A 19,413-nucleotide genomic window follows, 5' to 3' on the forward strand; every position below is an offset into this window, starting at 1 on the left:
ACAATTTAATCCTATAAATCATCCCTGAAGGAAAGGATGTGACACCTCTTACAGATAAGGACTTGACACTTATATTATAGAAAGGCGAGAATAAGGCCAAAAGTCATTTATTACTTGGCAGAGTGTAGTCATCCTAAGTTTTTAATCTTGTATGGTCTGGGACAAATGGAACACAAATGCCTTAACTGAGTTAAACCTGTAATTCCACCTCCAATAGTGGCACTGGGTAGAGTGCTTGGAGGAACCTGTGATGATGGTCTCATCTTATTTAGGGATATTTCATTTTTGAAATCTCTAACGCTCCCTCTAGTAGCCATTGTGGGCCGCTCATCCATAGAATTCATCCCAAGCCCTCCAAACCTACTTAGGTTTCTTTCTTATGTTAGCAAATTATACCTGTATAACGTGTTCTCTGTTTTGGACCACCTACCACCTTCAAGCTTTTTTAATGGTATTTGTTAAGCACTTACTTTGTTCCAGGCAGCCTACTAAGCACTAGTGTAGATACAAGATGCAGGATACAGTCCATGCCCTACCTGAGACTCAGTCTTAATCTACATTTTATAGATGAGGTAACTGAGGCACAGAAAAGTAAAGTGATTTGCCCAAGGTTACACAGCAGACAAGTGGTGGAACCAGTATTAGAACCCAGGTCCTCTGACTCTTAGACCTGTGCTTTTTTCCCCCTTTTCCGTTTCCTGGTGTAGCATTTGATGAAAAATAATTTTGTCCTCACTCTACATGTTTGGGGACCTGTTACATGAAATAGAACAGTAAGGGTTTTCTTATCTAATTCTTCCCCTGTCCCTAGATTGTAATTGAATCATTCCAGACAAGGCGATGACTACTGTATTATCTCAGAAAGATCACTTAATCATCTACCTTATTAGCCTGTTGTGATAAGGAGGAAACTCTTGTTCATAAAACTCAAGTCTATTGCAAATGATTTGGTAAAATTAATCTTATTTCATGTTCCATCTTCAGGGAGGGACATTGTCACCATCCTTCCTATAATCATTTTGTATATTTTAAAATTATAGTTGTGTTATTTTTAACATTAGCTAAAACTTTAAGCTCCTAATGGACCGGGGCTTGTTTAAGAACAACAGTACAACTCTTAAGATAACATCATGTGCACAGCAGAATCAGGTATTTTATTTTGGCTCAGTCTTGCCTTCTATTAAATTTCTTCTGTCTTTCCTCAAAGGGCAAGCTTTGCAACTGTTAATCACTTTTTTCTTTTGGACTTTCTCTAATTGTTCTGTATGCCTTTTTAAATTAGTGAACTCTTAAGAGAATATGGTAAATTACTTCTTGGACTTACATATACACTAGAATCATGTTGGCTGTTGGGCAAAATAGAGCTGCTGATCTAGAGTTAGTAATCCTCAGGCTTTACTGCCTTCCAGCTAGTCACTTGCCAAATGTTCAGTCCTGTGCTTACCCCCATTTATCATCATCCTCTTTATTCTCTAATCCAAAAGTTTTCAGTCAAGATAAAAGAACCTCTGAGAATGCTCTGACACATTGTTGGGGTTGTGGCCATTTAGTTTCAGAGGAGTATCAGAAATGGCTCTCAGGGGGTAAGCAAGTACTTCATATAAAAGCTTAGGACTCCTGGGATCCAGTTTTGTAAAATTATTTCCTCTGACCTAATGGAGTCCATTTAAAGTTTTAAGCCTCTCCAAGATTCTTGCTTCCCTAAACAATTTGAGTTCAATGGTGAACTAATATAAACTCCTCCTACAAAGTTGCTGTAGGAAAAACCATGATGTCCATCTTGATGTGTTCAGCTAAAACTCAGAGCTTGAAGCTCCAACTATTAGTATAGCGCAAAATCAGCTTGACCTGTTTATGGCCTTCTGTGGCAGAGTATTTTGTATTATAAAATCAGTGCCTCATTTTAACTGGTGATATTTGTTAAATCAGCAGCGCATTCCGGAGTTGTGCTGTCAGTGGAAGAAGTAGAAGCTGGGCTGAAAGGCCTGAAAGTGGATCAGCAGGGGAAAATCTCTACACCTTTCATGGCAGAGCATTTGGAGGAGGCGCTAACTGCAGTGGCTAGCTCTAGACAACTCAAAAAAGATGGTGATATGTCTGCATTTAACAAGCTAGTGAGCAGCATGAAGGCAAGTGGGACTTTACCTTCACAGCCCAAAGTCAATGTAAGTAAAACAAAAGATACTACATGGCACAATAAATGGATCCATAACAAATTACATTGAGTGAACAACTGTCATAATGTTCCCTCCCCAGCGCTTAGTATAGTGCTCCGCACACAGAAAGGGGACATTAGATAACATTGGTTAATGGATTTATATTTTCTTTTCTAAATATGGTAGGTGGAGGGGGATTTGAACAAAGCAAAACATAAATTACTGTTGTTGACTACCATGTTGTGCTTTTTTTAAATTTGATTACATTAGTAATGCTGGTGAGAAGTAGAAGCTTTACTTGGATAGTACTGGAGGAAGGCTTGCCTGTTAGGCTTTCACACTGATAACTCTAAAAAAAAAAAAAAAAAAAAATCGTCCATCTTTAGGGTGATTTTTCTTTTTCTCATTTTCCTGTTGTTGCCCTACTTGCTCCTTTCTGCCTGCTCCTGAAACATCTGGGCCTAACTGACTTAATAGGATTTGACAGTCATGAAATCAATTTCCAGTCATTGAGATCTTAAAAGATTTAATGGGCGGTCGAATGCAGTAATGAGTTCTATTCTTGAATCATTCCACTCAGTTTATGCATTAATACCAAATTTTAAGAATTTGACTCAGGATTATATATGGTTGGTGCAGATTTGTGATTTAAATAGGCATCGAGTAACGGTCTAAAACCGACACCAATTTGGCCTTCGTTCCAACTTCCCATACACCCCATGAAATAAAAGCAGCTGTCTTCCCTCTACTAGTGCTGCTTCCTTTTTCCACACACGAGACAATCTTGGAGAACCCATAGGTGATCTGAAGACTAGGAACTGGAGGAAGCAGGTATAAAAGACTCTTCTAAGTTTTTCAGCTTCACCTTTGCTTTTTCTTCTTCCTAGTGAAAAGGGAGAGTCTCAGGTTTTGACAGGTCCTTCCTCTCCTTAAAAAAAATTATTTTAGACTTAATATAAAATATTCTTTGGAGAAGATTTTAGAATTATTTCCCTATCATGACCCAATTCAAATCATGGAAGAAGGCTAATAAAATTACTACAAGTGACCACTTCTGGTATTTGGATTTACATGGGCTCGCGTTGCCTCACTAATATGAAGACTTAAAAGCATGTGTCTGCTGACTGAATTCTTCAGTGGAAGGTTTTGAGTTGCAAAAACACCCCAGGCAAGCTTGACCCTCAGTACCAAAAGAATAGCAGATTAGTCTTTTATAGATGTAACAAAACTTCATTATGACTAGAGAATGTGTCTGCTAATTCTCTTGTATTGTGTTCTCCCAAGTGCTTAGTACTGTGGTGCTTAGTAAATACCACTGATTGATATAGTCTAATATTCCAGTCTCCCCCAGGAATTCTGAACATGAGTGCTGATTTTCCATATCCATGCCCTAGCACCCACTGGCACTGCATGTACTCCAGGCCTAAGAGGAGGCATACCCAAATGGGATAGTTCTTTGGAAACGTTTTCTTTGACTATTTTCAAGCTTTAGATTGACATAATTGTTTCTATACCCTGGTGTTATATCTGCTGTGTATCATCTTTAGTGTCAAATTCCTTGGTCATCCTCCTAGTTCAGTTGTACAAATTGAGCGGTAACCACTTGCACTAAAGAATTGATTACTTAAATAGAATTTTTTGGAGCACAATTTTGATATAACATGATTGACATACTCCACCTACTTCTTGACACTCATGGGTATTTCCTTGCCTAGCACCATCTCTGACTGTGAGAATAGACTCTAAAAATAGCATTGAAAATGTGGAAAATAAAGGAAGCTTTCAGCACAACTAGTTTTCATCTTACAGTACACGGTTGATCGCTTCTAGACGTTTTTTGATGACAAATGGATTGTTACTGGAGCAGTAAGTTAGGACCAGGAAGATACAACGTAGAAGTAGAATATAAAGTAGAAACCAGACAGGTGGCAATAAATTGGAAGCATACAATATGTATTGGGGCACACTCACATTCAGGATCAGTTATTGAGCATGACTTTCATGCAGAGCGTTGCAAGTTATGCTTAAGAATAGCCAAAGCAAAAAGTACAGTCCCTACCTCTGAAGTTCTTTCAGTCTAATGGCCCTTACCCTCAAAGAGCCCTCAACCTAATGGGGGAGGCAAATAGTCCAAAACTGCCAAACACACCATAAGGTAAGAGGGTAGATGCATAGTAAGCAAATACATAACAAATATACAGGCATATCCATGCTCAAGTAACTGATGGGTTGGGATGGCCCCAGCCCAATTAGTCAGATTGCCTCTTAAGAGTCAAGGTTCTTTAGAAAAGCTTTTAAGGTGGAGAAGAGACATGGCTTGTCATGTTGAAGAGGTGACGTTCAAGCAGAAGTAATATATGTTCGCTCATATATTGTCCATGTATTTACTGACAGAATCTGATTCTTGCACATCTAGTTTTCAGAGCATTGTAAAATGTCTTTAGCATACTGACATTTTCCTTCTCTGAGCCTCAGTTTCCTCAACTGTAAAATAGTGATTCACAATCTGCTCTCTCTCATACTTAAACTGTGAGTCCCATGTGTGACAGGGACTGTGTCCAACCTGATAAATCCATAGATGAAAATTACCCTGCTCCAGCAAACTGTACATCAATCCTAGAACTGTGTTCATTCATTAAAGGAAATTGCTGTTGTATTAAGGTAAATGTTATTTTTACAGTTAAAATTTAGGTATGAACTGTGTTTAATGATACCCATGCTCAAGCTTCTTCATTTAAATCCTCTCTAATTATGAAAAATTTGAAACCCTAACCTAATTCGTTGACTGATTAAAATATTGTTTCACATAAAATAGTGTTCCGAGAGCAAAAACTTTAGTGTTCAGCAAGGCTTACTATAGTTCAAGAGCTTTTCTTCAAAATGTTATGCAGAATTCAGTCCAAATTGAATTGATCCTTAGAGGGAGAAATTCCAGATATAGCAATAAATGGATATAGGGAGCAATGTTTCATTTTAATTGATATGAGAATATTCTACAGAAGGAACTGGAAGGTTATAAAAACTTTGCTAAGTTATAAACCTTTAAACTAATTCAGGTTTAACCGTATTCTAAACATGAATATTCAATACCTTTCTTTCCAGAGGATTCATTTCTAAAGAACCACGATTGGTGGCTAACATTGAAAATGGAAATTATTTCTGTGAGGTTTCTTGTGTGTTTGTGTATTCTAATCAAATTGTCCTAATTCACTCTTGCTGGAAAAGAAAGTTATTAGAGCTTTATTTCTCCATTGAAACTATCAGTTAAGGTACCAGTTATGGGCACTAGAAAGAAAATTTTCCTATAAGCCAGGAACCGAGCTATTGATAGCATCCTGTTTTTAGTATTTGCCTACTAGGCTAATAGAGAGATTGTCCTAAAGGGAGCACTTAAAATGGTCTGAATCATGATTTTGAAAGACCTGCTGAATTGTTTATGGAGACCCAAATTTTGTGACATGTGGAGGAATTGTTGGGAGTCTTTGAATTAAATGCAGAGTAAAGAATCTCTAACATTTGCCTAATTCTGTACAGTTCTATTAAATAGGTGAGTGTTAAGAACTGAACTCCCCCAGAATACTTGGTGTTCAGAAGTCTATTTTCATTCCATTTACTCAGGAGAATGTTTGTTTCTGACTGGATTTTGGGTACCAGATATAGCCAGTTGACATGAACAGTCAAAAAGCAGCATGACCTAGTGGAAGAGCATGAGTGTGGGAGTCAGAGGACCTGGGTTCTAATCCCATCTCTGCCAGTTGCCTGCTGTGCCTTTGGGCAAATCATTTTACTTCTCTGAGCCTCAATTTCTCCAACTGTAAAATAGTGATTCACAATCTGTTCTCTCTCCTACTTAAACTGTGAGCCCCATGTGGGACAGGGACTGTGTCCAACCTGATTAATTTGTATCTACCTCAGTGTTTAGAACAGTGCTTGACACATAGTTTTTTTTTTTAACAAATACTGTAATGTCAGCTGTTGATTTATTCATGGAAATGGGGGACAGGATTATTGAAATTTACATAAGCTAACTGCCCACACCATGCTGTTAATAAGTAGCAAAATTCATTGATTTGTTTTACCCTCTTTCATTTTTCCTGCTCTCTCTTCCCTGTCCCCCCCTGCCCCATGGTGGTAATAAGTAGTAAAATGGCCATGAATTGCTGTTGAGCAGAGAAGAAAAACAGTGCTGGCTAGTTCATAAACTTAATAAATCATCCTTTACAGAAACTGCCTTGCCTGTCATTGCTGGCTGTTGGTACTTTTTCACTTGTGAATGGAACGCAATCAAATCGTGACTTAAATATGCTTTAATAGGGGTGAATGAGTTTTTCTGCTAGAGAGTTTTTACAGGAAGAATAGGAAACTTGAACAGTGAGCATCAAGATTGGACTCCTTTGGCTTAATTTCTCAATTTCTAATTTACATGTTTAAAATGAGGGGGAGAGAGGTTAACCTAAGTTTTTCTTTGATTTCATAGCGAAATCTCGAAAGTCATTTGATGTCCCATCCAGAGATCCCAAGTCAGCCTCTTCCAAAGAACATCTTGCAGGTAATTTTACTATTTTGTATAGAAGCCAAAGAGCCATGCCATCCCCCCCGCTCCCCCCCCCATTCTAAAACAGTCCAGATTATGGCTTGAGTGCTTATTGTTTCCTAATAACAGCAAGTTTGATTTGGCTTTTGGATGAGACAAAGAGTCAAATCTGTTGAGCACCCAGGAGGTAGATAGCATATCCTGGGGGCCTTCATAAACTGTCCTGAGAGGTAAAAAAAAAAAAAAAAGTTAAAGGTCCTAGAAGTAAAGCATGTTGCTTCCTGAAAATTGCTGTGACCTAGCCCTTAAAAACTGTAGAATAACTCATGAAATTATTTTGTGTCCACTTAGATGTATATCATCTGTATGCAGAGGTGATAACATCAAGTTCATTTGTAGAAAACAGTGGATTTTTCCATGTAGTAGTGACGTCTTAAGCATTTACTGTGTGCAGAGCAGTGAACAAATGTTGAGAATATATAGCTGAGAATTAAACAGTTCCTGGGCCCCAGGGATGGGTTTGCAAGGATCACAATCTAAGAAATTGTTAGTGTAACTATGAATAATGACTCATCCACTGGGTCACCTCACATTGGAGAAATTGAGGAATTTTTGACACTATATCTTCTCCTTAGGAACTTCTAGGTCCACCAGTCACCAGACCTGCTTCATCTAATCTTCTTAGTGGCCTAATGGGGAGTTTGGAACCTACTGCAAATTTACTAGGCCAAAGAGCATCCTCTCCCCCCATCTCACAGGTGTTTCCAACTCGTGCTTCTTCAGCAGACTATCTTCGACCCCGAATTCCTTCACCACTTGGTAAGCACATGGCTGCTTATACTTTATTCTAAATTGTAAATGCAGTTCCTGTTTACATACTAGCATTTCAAAGCTTAAATAACTCTAGAGAATATCTTACCTTGTAAAATCCCACCAGGTAATCTAACTGAAATGTACTGTTGCTTTTAATTTTAATAGGCTTTGGACCAAGCTCTCAACAGTTGCTTGGGGATCCATTTCAAGGATTGCGGAAACCAATGAGCCCTGTTGCTGCACAGGTTAGGCTTAAACTCTTTCTAAAACTGAATGGTTTGGATTGTAAGATTCAGTTGCACCTTGATGATTTTCTTAGACTGAAATGAAGTCAAGAACCACTTTTTAACACGTCTCTTGAAAAATACCCTGGGCCAAAGTGACAAGACGAACACAGAGCAGGCATGTCATTAAATTGATCTACGGTAGAAACACATCATTTTCCAACTTTCAGCTAAAAGTAGCTACTATAAAAAAAAAAAAAAAAAGTGCCCGTTCTTGAGGGACTGTGCCTGCTCTTGTGTCAATTGATCACGGATGCTCTAGACCCAAAAGGAAATGGCCTTCAGTTTTTACCAACTCCTATTAATATCATTTTTCCTTCAGCAGATGAGTCAGTTAGAGTTGCAGCAGGCTGCACTAGAAGGGCTCGCGTTGCCTCATGAACTAGCAATGCAGACGACTAATTTCTACCAGCCTGGCTTTGGCAAATCCCAGATTGACAAAAACAGAGATGGCTTTAAGAACAGGTGAGTAGGGGTTTGTTTTTGTTTTGTTTTGTTTTATTTCTGTGTGGGATTTTGGGCAGGGAGTTGGAGACATAGAAAATTTGTTTTTTGTAAATGCTCCTCAAGACATTTTGCAGTATTGAGAGAAAGTACACAAACATTCTGTCCTCCACATAATTTCCTGATTGTGACACTATGGCTGATTGGTTATGGGTCAGTGAAATTTGTGGATAATCTCATATAACCTCCCTTTTTATCCAGGAGCTCTAATCTTTACAAATTAATTCTTCTTCTCCACCATTCATGGAAGTGTCAACAAATAGTAATGTGGCCAAAAAGAAATCTAAAGAGAGGGGAAGAATAGGATATGGATAATCCACAAACTGGATAGCCAGTCCTGGAATAAACAAATGGTTGGTTTCTGAATTCTGGTCCTGCCTAAAAAATCTAGTGGGTAATAGGTTTGTATACGGATTATGGCTCATCAGTATGGTTCCTAAGCAGCTAAATGCCTGCTTAAAGGAGAGGACTGATTCTAATTTAGTTTAGGAATTGTGAATGTTAACATAGGATAATAGAATTTGGAACTCATAGTTTGATTTAGCATCTATCTCCCCTACTACATTGTAATAACTGTGGTATTTAACACTTACTATGTGCCAAGCACTGGGGTAACTACACCTTGAAGGCAGGGATTATATCTACTAACTCTTTCTCAAGCATTTAATACAATGCTCTGACCAGAGTAACCTCTCAAATTCTTTGGTTTGGAGAAGTTAAGGCCTAGTTCACTCTCCAATTCCAATTTACTTGCTGTACCTGTATCGCTCCAGAGGGACTTCTCCCTCTGACCTGGTACTCCCTCTCCCTCCAAGTACTACAGGCCACTGTTCTCGGCACCTTCAGAGCCCTCCTAATATCACATCTCCCCCAGGAGGCCCTCTCTGATTTAAGCCCTCTATTCTGTACTCTCTCCCTCTTCTTTCTCACCTGTGCATTTGACTCTGTACTCTTAGCACTTGATAATCACCTTACCCTCAGACCTACAGCACTGATGTACTCATCTGTTATTTACATTAATGTCTGTCTCCCCCCTTTAGACTGAAAGCTCTCTGTGGGCAGAGAATGTTTCTACCAACTGTGCTGCATTGTAGTCTTCCAAGCCCTTAGTTACAGTGCTCTATACCCAGTAAGTGCTCAATAAATACCAGATTGACTAAGAGAAGTAAATTGCCTTTCAGTAAACAGCCAAGGGACTTGCGATGGGGATTCTGACTCTTTGCCTGTTGAAATTTCAGTCTGACGTGAAACTGTGTGTGTTTTGTTGTTGTTGTTGTCGAAGAAAAACCCTAAATTATAGGCCTCTGGTTTCATCTTGCCTTGAAGGGTCCCTTAGCAGAAATTGTTATTGAAACCGTAAATGATTCAGTGATGTGTAGTGAATATTCGAGTGACAGCTTTTGCTAAAGGGAAGCTTTTGCAACAATGTGAATAATAGTAATTGTGGTATTTCTTAAGCACTTACTATGTTTCAAGCACTGTTCTAAGCACTGGGGAAGATACAAGTTAATCAGGTGAGATATAGCCCCTGTACCACAAAAGGCTTAGTCTAGGAGGGAGAACAGGTGTTGAATCCCCCCCCTTTTTTTTTTTTTTTACAAACAAGGTAACTGAGGCACAGAGCATTTAAATGATCTGCCCAAGGTCATACAGGTAAGTGATGGAGCCAGGATTAGAACCCAAGTCTAATTGTGAAGTCAGTATTAACTACAAAAGTCTGGGAAGTCAGCCAGTTGGTAGAAATCTCTTCATCCTATTTCCAGCCTAGGCCTTTTATAACTGACCTATATTCAGTTGCCCCATAATGTTTGTTTTCATTATGTGTTTTGGCTGGAATGCTACTAGGGAGTATTCTTCGAACAGCATGAGTCCATTTGGACTTGGCATGCTGTGTTCTTGAAAGGAACTGCTTTTGTGCCTGTGGTGCTGTAGGTGATTATTACAGTTTCGGTTTTCTTTAATGTAAGGCTTTGCAAGAATGCAACCTTGTGAGAAAGGCAAACTAGGTATATTTTTTTGTAATGTACTCATTTTTTGGCGTTTCAGGACACGTTGTTAGAACCAAGAGCTTGCTATAGGGAGTCAGGACATGGGTTCTGTTTTTGGATTTCACATAGCACTAAGGAAAATTAGTTCTAACTAAATTCAAAGCAGTCTGTAATTTTTTGCAGTCAATTTGAAGTGGTTTTAAATTATAAACCAATTACTGTGAAAACAGATTTCCTTAAATTTCTCTGCTTGTAACTTTCAACTTCATAGACAACAGAGAGTGATTAAATCTCCTGCACCTGGACATCGAGGAAATTCAGCTTCTCCTGCTCCCAGTGCATCCATCACTAGCATGGTTAGTACAGCTGGATTCCATAACAGAATACCTAATACTTATGAGAGTAGTTTGTCTTATTAAAATGTTTCTTTTTTAGATTACTATATCTCTGTAGTTTTGAAACATGTTTAGAGTTCAGTTAAATCTTCATCTTCCCTTCTTTTCTTCCTCCACACCCTGCACCCTGATTAAAGTTAGTGTTAATACAGCTGAAAGAAACTCTTTCTCAAAATTATATTTTAGTCCTTCTGTATTTAAGCTTCCACACTGTATATGATTCTGCACCACACCAGGATATAGCGGAAAGTTAAATGGCAAGTACCTTGAAGTCCCCACTCAGAAGTGACTGTAACATGAGAAATTGATGGCCAATGCAGGATTTTGCATAGAATATCTGAAAGAAACAGTTTCCTAAATCAGAGAATTTCACCTTGCTTACTTCGAGTTGTTGGTCACAGTTGTTATGTCTCACAAGTTTGGGTTGGTTTTTTTTATTGTTGTTATTTCCATAAGACTTAAATGGGATTTTTGGTGAAACTTGACTACAGAGTCATTCAGCAACCCTAAGGAGTCTCCTTCTTCTTGTCCTGCATACCCTGTATAACTTTGGGCATACAGTCTCTTAACCCAAGAGAGCTCTGGAACAAGATTTAGCTGGAAGGTAGCAGAGTAGGGTCTAACAGGGACTGCATGGTTGCACCTCCACATTTTTGTTGTTGTTAAAAACTCACAAATCTTTGTAATTGGGTTGAACTACTCCTTGGAGTTGCAAAAGCAGACTGTCCCCAAGTCCATTTTGTCCTGACTCTAGAGACTTGTCACAGGCTAGTTTAGTCCAAAAGCAAAAAATAACCCTCAGCCAGGAATTGTACCTAATGACATGGGTTGTAAAAACCATAGATTCAGGAGGTAATTATCAGGTTTCAATTAGGATTTGAATCTAAAAAATCTGAGTATTTTAGCTTTTGATTGACATCTGCAGGACAAGTAAACTTACCACTCTTTTCTGGCTCTTGAAAAAGCCAAAATATTTGATCGTCGAGGCATATGTAGCAATGCTAGGCCAGCCTTGCCTAATTTAAGGTATTAAACTGCAGTTCAGTCCAAAACAAATTAAAATTTGTCCATCTTTGAGATGAGGAACAAGAGGAATGATGTCACTCCTACAACAGATGTATAAAAATAGACAAGTGGCACTTAGACAAACAAACACCAGGTTTTGTTTACAAAGTGGGTAAAAGGAAATCGTCCAAGAGAAATGACCCAACTGCCGTATTTCCAAATTCAGATTCATTCTGTTGACAAATAATGACACTTCACCACATAAGTGTACTAACTCAGCTTGTCACCTCTAGCAGAATTAAGATAGAATAATAAAATTGTGTGTGTACATTTGCCCTCCCCCACCCCCAGAAAAAAATTGACTCTCGGATAGAAACCAGATCCACTCTCCAATTTTATAGCACAATTGATGCTAGAACTGAAGTTAGTTGTAAACCATATTTACTTAGCAGGCTATTGAATGCATCAGACCATTTGTGCCCCTCTCCTTCCCTCCTCCCCAACCTTGCCCGTCCATTTTTTTTTCCCACTTTTTTCAGAAATATATTACCTGGAGAGAATAGGTGGCATCACCTTTATTACTAATACTCTTTTCTTGCTTGTAGCTGTCTCCTTCCTTTACCCCTACCTCAGTGATACGAAAGATGTATGAAAGCAAAGAGAAAAGTAAAGAGGAACCAACTCCTGGAAAACCAACAGGTGATGGGAAAGATGAAAATTCAAGGACAAATGAAGGTACAACATGCCACTGTTTGAAATCTCTTGCCTAAACTCACTAAAACTTTATTTTTAGAGGCTTTAAATTTGCACTGATCTAATTTCAAAACAGAGCCTTATTTTCCAAGTGACTGTGCATTATTGAAATCATTAAATGCAGCCGGGGAGTGGGAGAGAAGAGAAATGTTTTTGAAGATGGAAGTTTAATTATGTTTACAATTCAGTAAACAAATAGATAACCAAGTCTCGGAATAGGTTTCTCTTTTTGATTTGCAGCAGTACTACCTCTTAAAATACTTTGTTTAAATTTAACTCCCCATATGTGTGTGTTGGGGGTTTTTTGTTGTTTTGGGGTGTTTTTTTCCACAAAATCCACCCTTTTGGCTGGTTTGACCTTTGAATTATGTGTGCCCCCAGCATTACCTTGGAAAGGCTTAGGTCTAGTTTAACTTCAGTAAACTGAAAGAGTTGATATTGTTCCTAAAACATACATTATCACTCAAGAAAGGCATTCTTATAAGCTTGTCCCTACAGGATATAGTTCAATCAATCAGAGGTATTTATTGAGCACTTACTGTGTGCATAGCACTGTACAAAGTGTTGGGAGCATACAGTACAGTAGAGTTGTTAGACCCCATCCCTGCTCACAAGAAGCTTACAATCCAAAAGGTGATACAGACATTAAAATAAATTATCGAATACTGTCATCATTTCCGATTCATAGTGACTCTGTGGATATATTTATTCCATAACATCCTACCTTCTGCCATAACCCGTAACCCTGCTAATGGTTCTTCCATTATCATTGTTATGGTTTCTGTCCATCTAGGTGCTGGTCTGCCTCTTCTCTACTGTGTCAGCCTTCTCTCTGACCTCCCTTCCTCCTCTCTCGCCCCGCTCTGGTCTATTCTTCACTCCGCTGCCCGGCTCATCTTCCCGCAGAAACGATCTGGGCATGTCACTCCCCTTCTTAAACAACTGCAATGGTTGCCTATCAACCTCCGCTCCAAACAAAAACTCCTCACTCTAGGCTTCAAGGCTCTCCATCACCTTGCCCCTTCCTACCTCTCCTCCCTTCTCTCTTTCTACCACCCACCCCGCACGCTCCGCTCCTCCGCCGCCCACCTCCTCACCGTCCCTCGGTCTCGCCTATCCCGCCGTCGACCCCTGGGCCACGTCCTCCCGCGGTCCCGGAACGCCCTCCCTCCTCACCTCCACCAAACTGATTCTCTTTCCCTCTTCAAAACCCTACTTAAAACTCACCTCCTCCAAGAGGCCTTCCCAGACTGAGCTCTTCTTCTCCCTCTACTCCCTCTGCCACCCCCCCTTTACCTTTCCGCAGCTAAACCCTCTTTTTCCCCTTTTCCCTCTGCTCCTCCACCTCTCCCTTCCCATCCCCACAGCACTGTACTCGTCCGCTCAACTGTATATATTTTCATTACCCTATTTATTTTGTTAATGAATTGTACATCGCTTCGATTCTATTTAGTTGCCGTTGTTTTTACGAGATGTTCTTCCCCTTGACTCTATTTATTGCCATTGTTCTTGTCTGTCTGTCTCCCCCGATTAGACTGTAAGCCCGTGAAACGGCAGGGACCGTCTCTATCTGTTGCCGACTTGTTCATCCCAAGCGCTTAGTACAGTGCTCTGCACATAGTAAGCGCTCAATAAATACTATTGAATGAATGAATGAATGAATCTTCTGTGTTTTCCCTGGATTTTTCCTAGCAATAATGTCTTCTCCAGAGAATTAGTCTTCCTGATGATGTCCAAAATATGCTAATCTGAGTTATCATTTGGCATTCCAAGGATCATATTGGCTTAATTTGCTCTAAAACCCATTTTGGTTTTTGGGCAGCCCAAAAGCCTTCTACGACACCACATTTCCAAATAATTGTCCCTCTTTCTATCCTGTCCTTTTCACTTTCCAGCTTTTAGATCCATATATTTTCACTGGAAAACCATAGACTTGACAACTTGTAGTTTTGTGGCAATTGTTATATCAGCGCGTTTCATGTTTTTTTTTTTTCCATCCTCTTCAGAGCAAGTCTCCCTAACATGAATCTTGAGCATATTTCTTGTCTTCCTAACATGAATCTTGAGCATATTTCTTGACTACTAGTTCCTAGTAATAAATTACCAATAGGGGAAATGAGAGAGAATAAGGATATGTACATAAGTGCTGTGGGGATAGGGTGAATAGCCAGTGTTCATGGGATAAAGATCCAAGCACATAGGTGACACAGAAGGGAAGGTGAATCGAGGAAATGAGGGTTTAGTCAGGGAAGGCCTCTTGAAGGAGATGTGGTTTTTAGGAGGGTTTTGAAGGCAGGAAGTGTGTTGATCTGTCGGATATGAAGTGGGGAGGGAGTTTTGGGCATAGGCAAGGGGATGGTGGCAAGACAAGATCAAAGTACAGTGAGAAGTTGGCATTAGAGGAGTGAAGTGTGTGGGCTAGGTATTGGTAGATTTGCACAGTAAGGTAGGAAGAGCTAAATGAGAGCTGATGGTAAGGAGGTTGATGTGAAGATGGAAGGGCAACCATGAGAGGCTTTTGAGGAGTGGAGAAATGTAGACTGTACTTTTTTTAAAAGAATTTTTTATGATCGTGCAGCAGAGTGAAGAGTGGAGTTTGGACTGGGTAGGGGAGAGACGAGAATCAGGAAATTCAGCAAGGAACCTAATGCAGTAGTTAAGGTGGGATCTGAGAAATGATCAGATCAGCGTGGTGGTAGGTGGAGAGGGAAGGGTGGTTTCTAGGTAGTTTCAGTTGGCTTTCCCTTTTCAGTCCATCTTTATCAAGGCTATATTAGCAATCTGTAAAGGAAAGAAGTGGTCCTGCTTGTCCTAGTTTGGAAAGATGCTGTGTGTTATTGAAAGGGAGAATTGAGACCTCACAGCATTTACCAAGCAATGGACTGCAACTATTGGACTGAAGCTGTGTGTGGTAAAGTTGACCCTTTTAGAATTATGACCTTCCTGAGCTAAAGAGATTCAAAAAGCTTCTGATCTCTGAAGGTTCCTCAGTATCCTCTGACACGATGACCAGATTTAGCTATTTCAGTTATCCTGAAGTGAAACTTCTCTCTTACACAGATAGTTCTAATGTTAGGACTATTCAAGTGCTCATTATAAAACTGGAGTTCAAAAGGGCAGCTCTACTAACAGAAGATTCCCAAATTACTCCTTATTCAGCGACTAGGAAGATTAATTCCCCTCAAACACCCTAATGGGAAGAGTGCAGAATAAAGTGCAGTTTGGGGGAAATTGAGTTTGTTTTGAACAGTAACAGGTAGGTTTAGCCAAAACTCTGAGTTCCTCCTTAGCAAAATAAAAATGGGAACCGTGGAATCATTTGTCCGTAAAATTAGAAAACTCAAACGAATAGCTTTTGTAGATGCCTCGTGCAACTAGCCTGAATGAAATCTAGTTCTGCACTGGACAGTGTTTGAGGAGAAGAAACTGATAGAAGGGGTATTAGTGTGTATGATGTAGTTGTAGACTGCCTTTCCATAGTCCGTCACTACCTCTCGGTGTTTGACTTCTCAGGGAGTAGAGGCGGCTAATGGAAAAATTCCTGTTGAATCTTTACAGATCACCTCCTTTCGTCAAGTTCCGTAGTGAACTCGGATCAAGATGCTATCCCCCCCCTAAGTACCAAACTGTCAGCACTTCAGCGCTCGGCATGTTCCACCCCACTGTCTCAAACCAACCGTTACACCAAAGAGCAAGACTACAGGCCAAAATCAACTGGTCGGAAGACTCCTACGATGGCATCCCCAATACCAGGGACTCCTTTTCTCCGGCCGGTTCACCAGGTGCCGCTTGTGTCCCACGTTCCAGTCGTTCGCCCTTCCCACCAATTGCACCCAGGGCTGGTCCAAAGAATGTTGGCACAGGGAGTGCATCCACAACATCTTCCATCTTTACTGCAGGCTGGTAAGTATCTTACTTTCTGGGGACTGTTTAAAATGCGCAGATATTCTTAATGGGTACCTGTAATCCAAATTCATTAGAGCTAAAGGGAAGGGCTATTTCCCAGGAAGGTGGTAGAAGACCCCTCTTGGTATTCACCCTGAAGTGAATCCAATCCATAAATGGCATTTTTTGAACTCCTTGTGTGCCGAATACTGTACTAAGCCCTTGGGAGAATACTGCCGAGTCAGTAGACCCATTTCCTACCTCAATAATGTCAACTCTGTGAAAATCGAGTTTTGAAAATTTGTAAAAATGTTACTGAGCATACTTACTCTGTCCAACAGGCATGATTCCTCCTGGGGTGGACTTGTCTCACTTGCAAGGAATATCTGGTCCCATTCTGGGGCAACCATTTTACCCATTACCCACTGCTAGCCACCCCCTCTTGAACCCACGCTCTGGTACACCCCTGCAGCTGGCAATGATGCAACAACAACTCCAGCGGTCAGGTAAGGTGTTTAAAATCAAAGACTTAACGTGTTGCTTTTCCAAGAAACTTTCTTCAGTGTGAGAGACTGGCTCTTTGTTTAGAAAACTTCCATCTTCATTGTAACCTTCATTGTGAAGTGACATGTGGCCTTGGAGATTTTGTTCATTTGTGGGACTCTGTGGGACCCCTCCCACTCTCCTTTGACGAGACCAGGCCGAAGTGGAGCTGCCACAGTTCCGTTGTCAAGGCTTCCTCTTACTTGCAGCGAATCTAACAGACAGTACTTCCTGTTCCTTGGAACTTTACTTTGACTCCCCAAACTGTAGCTTCTTTCAGGCCTGTCAGACTTCCTGTCACCAGCTTGAAAAGCTTGCTCTTTTTTGATCATTTACGTTTAAAAAGATCTGTTCCATGAATCACTGGCCTTGTACAGTATCTTCTGTGTGCATCATTTAAAAATTTTTAAAAAGTTGTCCTTTTTGGCACTCTTTGTCTTCATAAAGGTTAATCTTAGCCTTATGTTATGTGATTTCCTTAATTGATAGAATGGGCCCTAAGCAGGGGAGCCACGATGGCTTTCTGGTCCCAGAACCAGAGTAACCCTGGGAGATCTGGGTCTTGAGTAGCCGTGGATGATCACTGTGCTGTGGGACTGGACTAGACTCCCAAGTAGTCTTTTGGGATTGGTAAATCAGATTGGTACAGCATCCCATTTTGGAGTTGTTTTGCTCTAAATTCGTTGTCCCTCTTCTGTTTATCACTGAAGTAAGTGGGTACTATGAAGTTCTTCTGCAAAATCACTCTTTCTTTCTTGTTCTAACAGTCTTACATTCTCCAAGCTCCAGCTCCCAGGGAATGACTGGTGGTGGACAAACCACCTCCCAGAACACGCCTGGTCGTTCTGGACTGCCTCATGTACACTCGCAGCTCGACCATCGCTCCAGCCAGCGAAGTGGTTCTCCTGTTGGCCTTGCAAAATGGTTTGGCTCGGATGTCTTGCAACAACCTCTCCCTTCTATGCCCTCCAAAGTTATCAGCGTAGATGAACTGGAATATCGTCAGTGAACTGGGGGCTCTGGACATGGGTGGACCTTCTGGGTTTCTTTAGACTATTTCAGAGGGCATTTCCAGTTGAGACTTTAATACTTTTGTTGGGGGGCTTTTATTTTGGGCACTCTACAAAACTCCTTTTTGAGAACCTCTAGAAAGCACATGGCATCTGATGTTCTCTGCATCAAAATTAAGAATCTGTAAAGGCCACAGTAGTGAAGGCCGAGAAGATTTAGATGCAGGTTAACACAGGCTCAATCATGGAAATCCTTTTTTTCTTCTTCCCCTCCCCCCGACCCTCCTGTTTTTTGTAAGATATGTGAATGAATTGCTGATGTCTTCATGAAAAGGTAGCAGCTAAAGGGTTCCTTCTGCAGAAATAAGTGTATAGAACCTGGTGTACAGATTTGTGTATAAACAATTTTTTGTATATAAATTATAGAATAGCTTTTTTGAACTTATACAGCTGTACATAAAAGTAGCTGAAATAGTTAAACTTTAGATGTGCCTACAGTTTGGATTTTTTTTGGTTTTGTTTTGTTGTACATGTGGGACTTTCTTCTTTATTTTTGTTCAAATTAAAGTTGCATATGCGAAGTGTGTGGAAAAAAGTTGTTCTGCCTATTTTTCCTCTTCCTCTAACTCTTATAACTGCTTCTCGTCTTTCCCACCATTAGTCTGTTCTGCTCAAGCTTGCCGTAACGGGAATTGTGCACTCTTTTTCCTTTTTGTGGTGTTAGACCGGGGTACCTTTTTTGAAGGAAGGAGCTTATGATATATGTTCCTATAACCACTTTGAGGCTACAACCTGATTAGCTATTTGACATATTTAGGAAAAGGGTGTGATTATTTTGTTCCCTTCGGGTAAGGACAGATCTTGCAAAAATATTTAAATATGTTTGTCAGAATTTGTGATGGACTACTTGAGGAGCAATATGTTCCTTATTTGTGTTACTCTTCTCTGAAGTACCTCTGGGGAAGAAGTTTAGTGGAAAAGATTGAGATGGCACAATGTTTAAATCCCAGTACCTTTTGACCACTCCCTCCTACCCAACCTTAACTGAAAGACATTAAATGCCAAAATTGACTGGGACAGGAGAGCATAGTTGCATTCTAGCATTGTCTAATTTCTTTTGAATTTGTTTTTACTTATGACATCGAGAATTTGAATAATTGCCGTTCCATCATGTGCTTGGATCTTTTAAATGATACATGGTACCTTCCTTTTAAAACTTGTGCATCCCATTTGCTTAAACTGATTTTGTTGCCTTCCCTATGGCATAATTGTTCTTTGTTAGTCTTGTTTCACCTTATATTGTGCAGTTTCTAAAATAAAACAGAGCATAAACAAGAAGAATAAATTGCCCATCAGCACATATTAATGTTTCCTGCTAATCTGCCCTCCAGCAGCAGAGAATCACTAGATTGTTCTAACTTGTCACAAGTTACCACTTCTCTCACTCAGATGGCCTTGTGTGGGAAAGAGTTTTAGTAGTTAAGAATGACTGAATTATTCAAGATCACCTTCTTAGCACAAAACTTTCTTTTCCTGATCCCTT

The 19,413-nt window shown here is 40.0% G+C and overlaps 1 protein-coding gene across 6 annotated transcripts in view; it reads left to right on the forward strand.

Moving 5' to 3' along the window:
- Nucleotides 1–19,208, forward strand: part of EIF4ENIF1 (eukaryotic translation initiation factor 4E nuclear import factor 1) — a 41,983-nt gene extending 22,775 nt beyond the window's left edge. For 2 of the 6 annotated variants that reach the window (XM_029058631.2, XM_029058630.2), the window contains exons 10-19: nucleotides 1,930–2,165; nucleotides 6,634–6,705; nucleotides 7,326–7,509; nucleotides 7,669–7,748; nucleotides 8,110–8,252; nucleotides 10,551–10,635; nucleotides 12,285–12,414; nucleotides 15,991–16,335; nucleotides 16,659–16,823; nucleotides 17,628–19,208. In XM_029058631.2, coding sequence (XP_028914464.1) covers nucleotides 1,930–2,165; nucleotides 6,634–6,705; nucleotides 7,326–7,509; nucleotides 7,669–7,748; nucleotides 8,110–8,252; nucleotides 10,551–10,635; nucleotides 12,285–12,414; nucleotides 15,991–16,335; nucleotides 16,659–16,823; nucleotides 17,628–17,869 — 1,682 coding nt within the window. In that variant the 3' untranslated portion in view covers nucleotides 17,870–19,208. The remainder of the gene's footprint in view (nucleotides 1–1,929; nucleotides 2,166–6,633; nucleotides 6,706–7,325; nucleotides 7,510–7,668; nucleotides 7,749–8,109; nucleotides 8,253–10,550; nucleotides 10,636–12,284; nucleotides 12,415–15,990; nucleotides 16,336–16,658; nucleotides 16,824–17,627) is intronic. The other 4 variants (XM_029058632.2, XM_029058633.2, XM_029058634.2 and 1 more) reach the window with 4 other exon arrangements.
- The last annotated feature ends 205 nt before the right edge of the window (nucleotides 19,209–19,413 follow it).

This window comes from Ornithorhynchus anatinus, chromosome 2 (genome assembly GCF_004115215.2).
Source record: "Ornithorhynchus anatinus isolate Pmale09 chromosome 2, mOrnAna1.pri.v4, whole genome shotgun sequence".
Lineage (NCBI taxonomy): Eukaryota > Metazoa > Chordata > Mammalia > Monotremata > Ornithorhynchidae > Ornithorhynchus > Ornithorhynchus anatinus.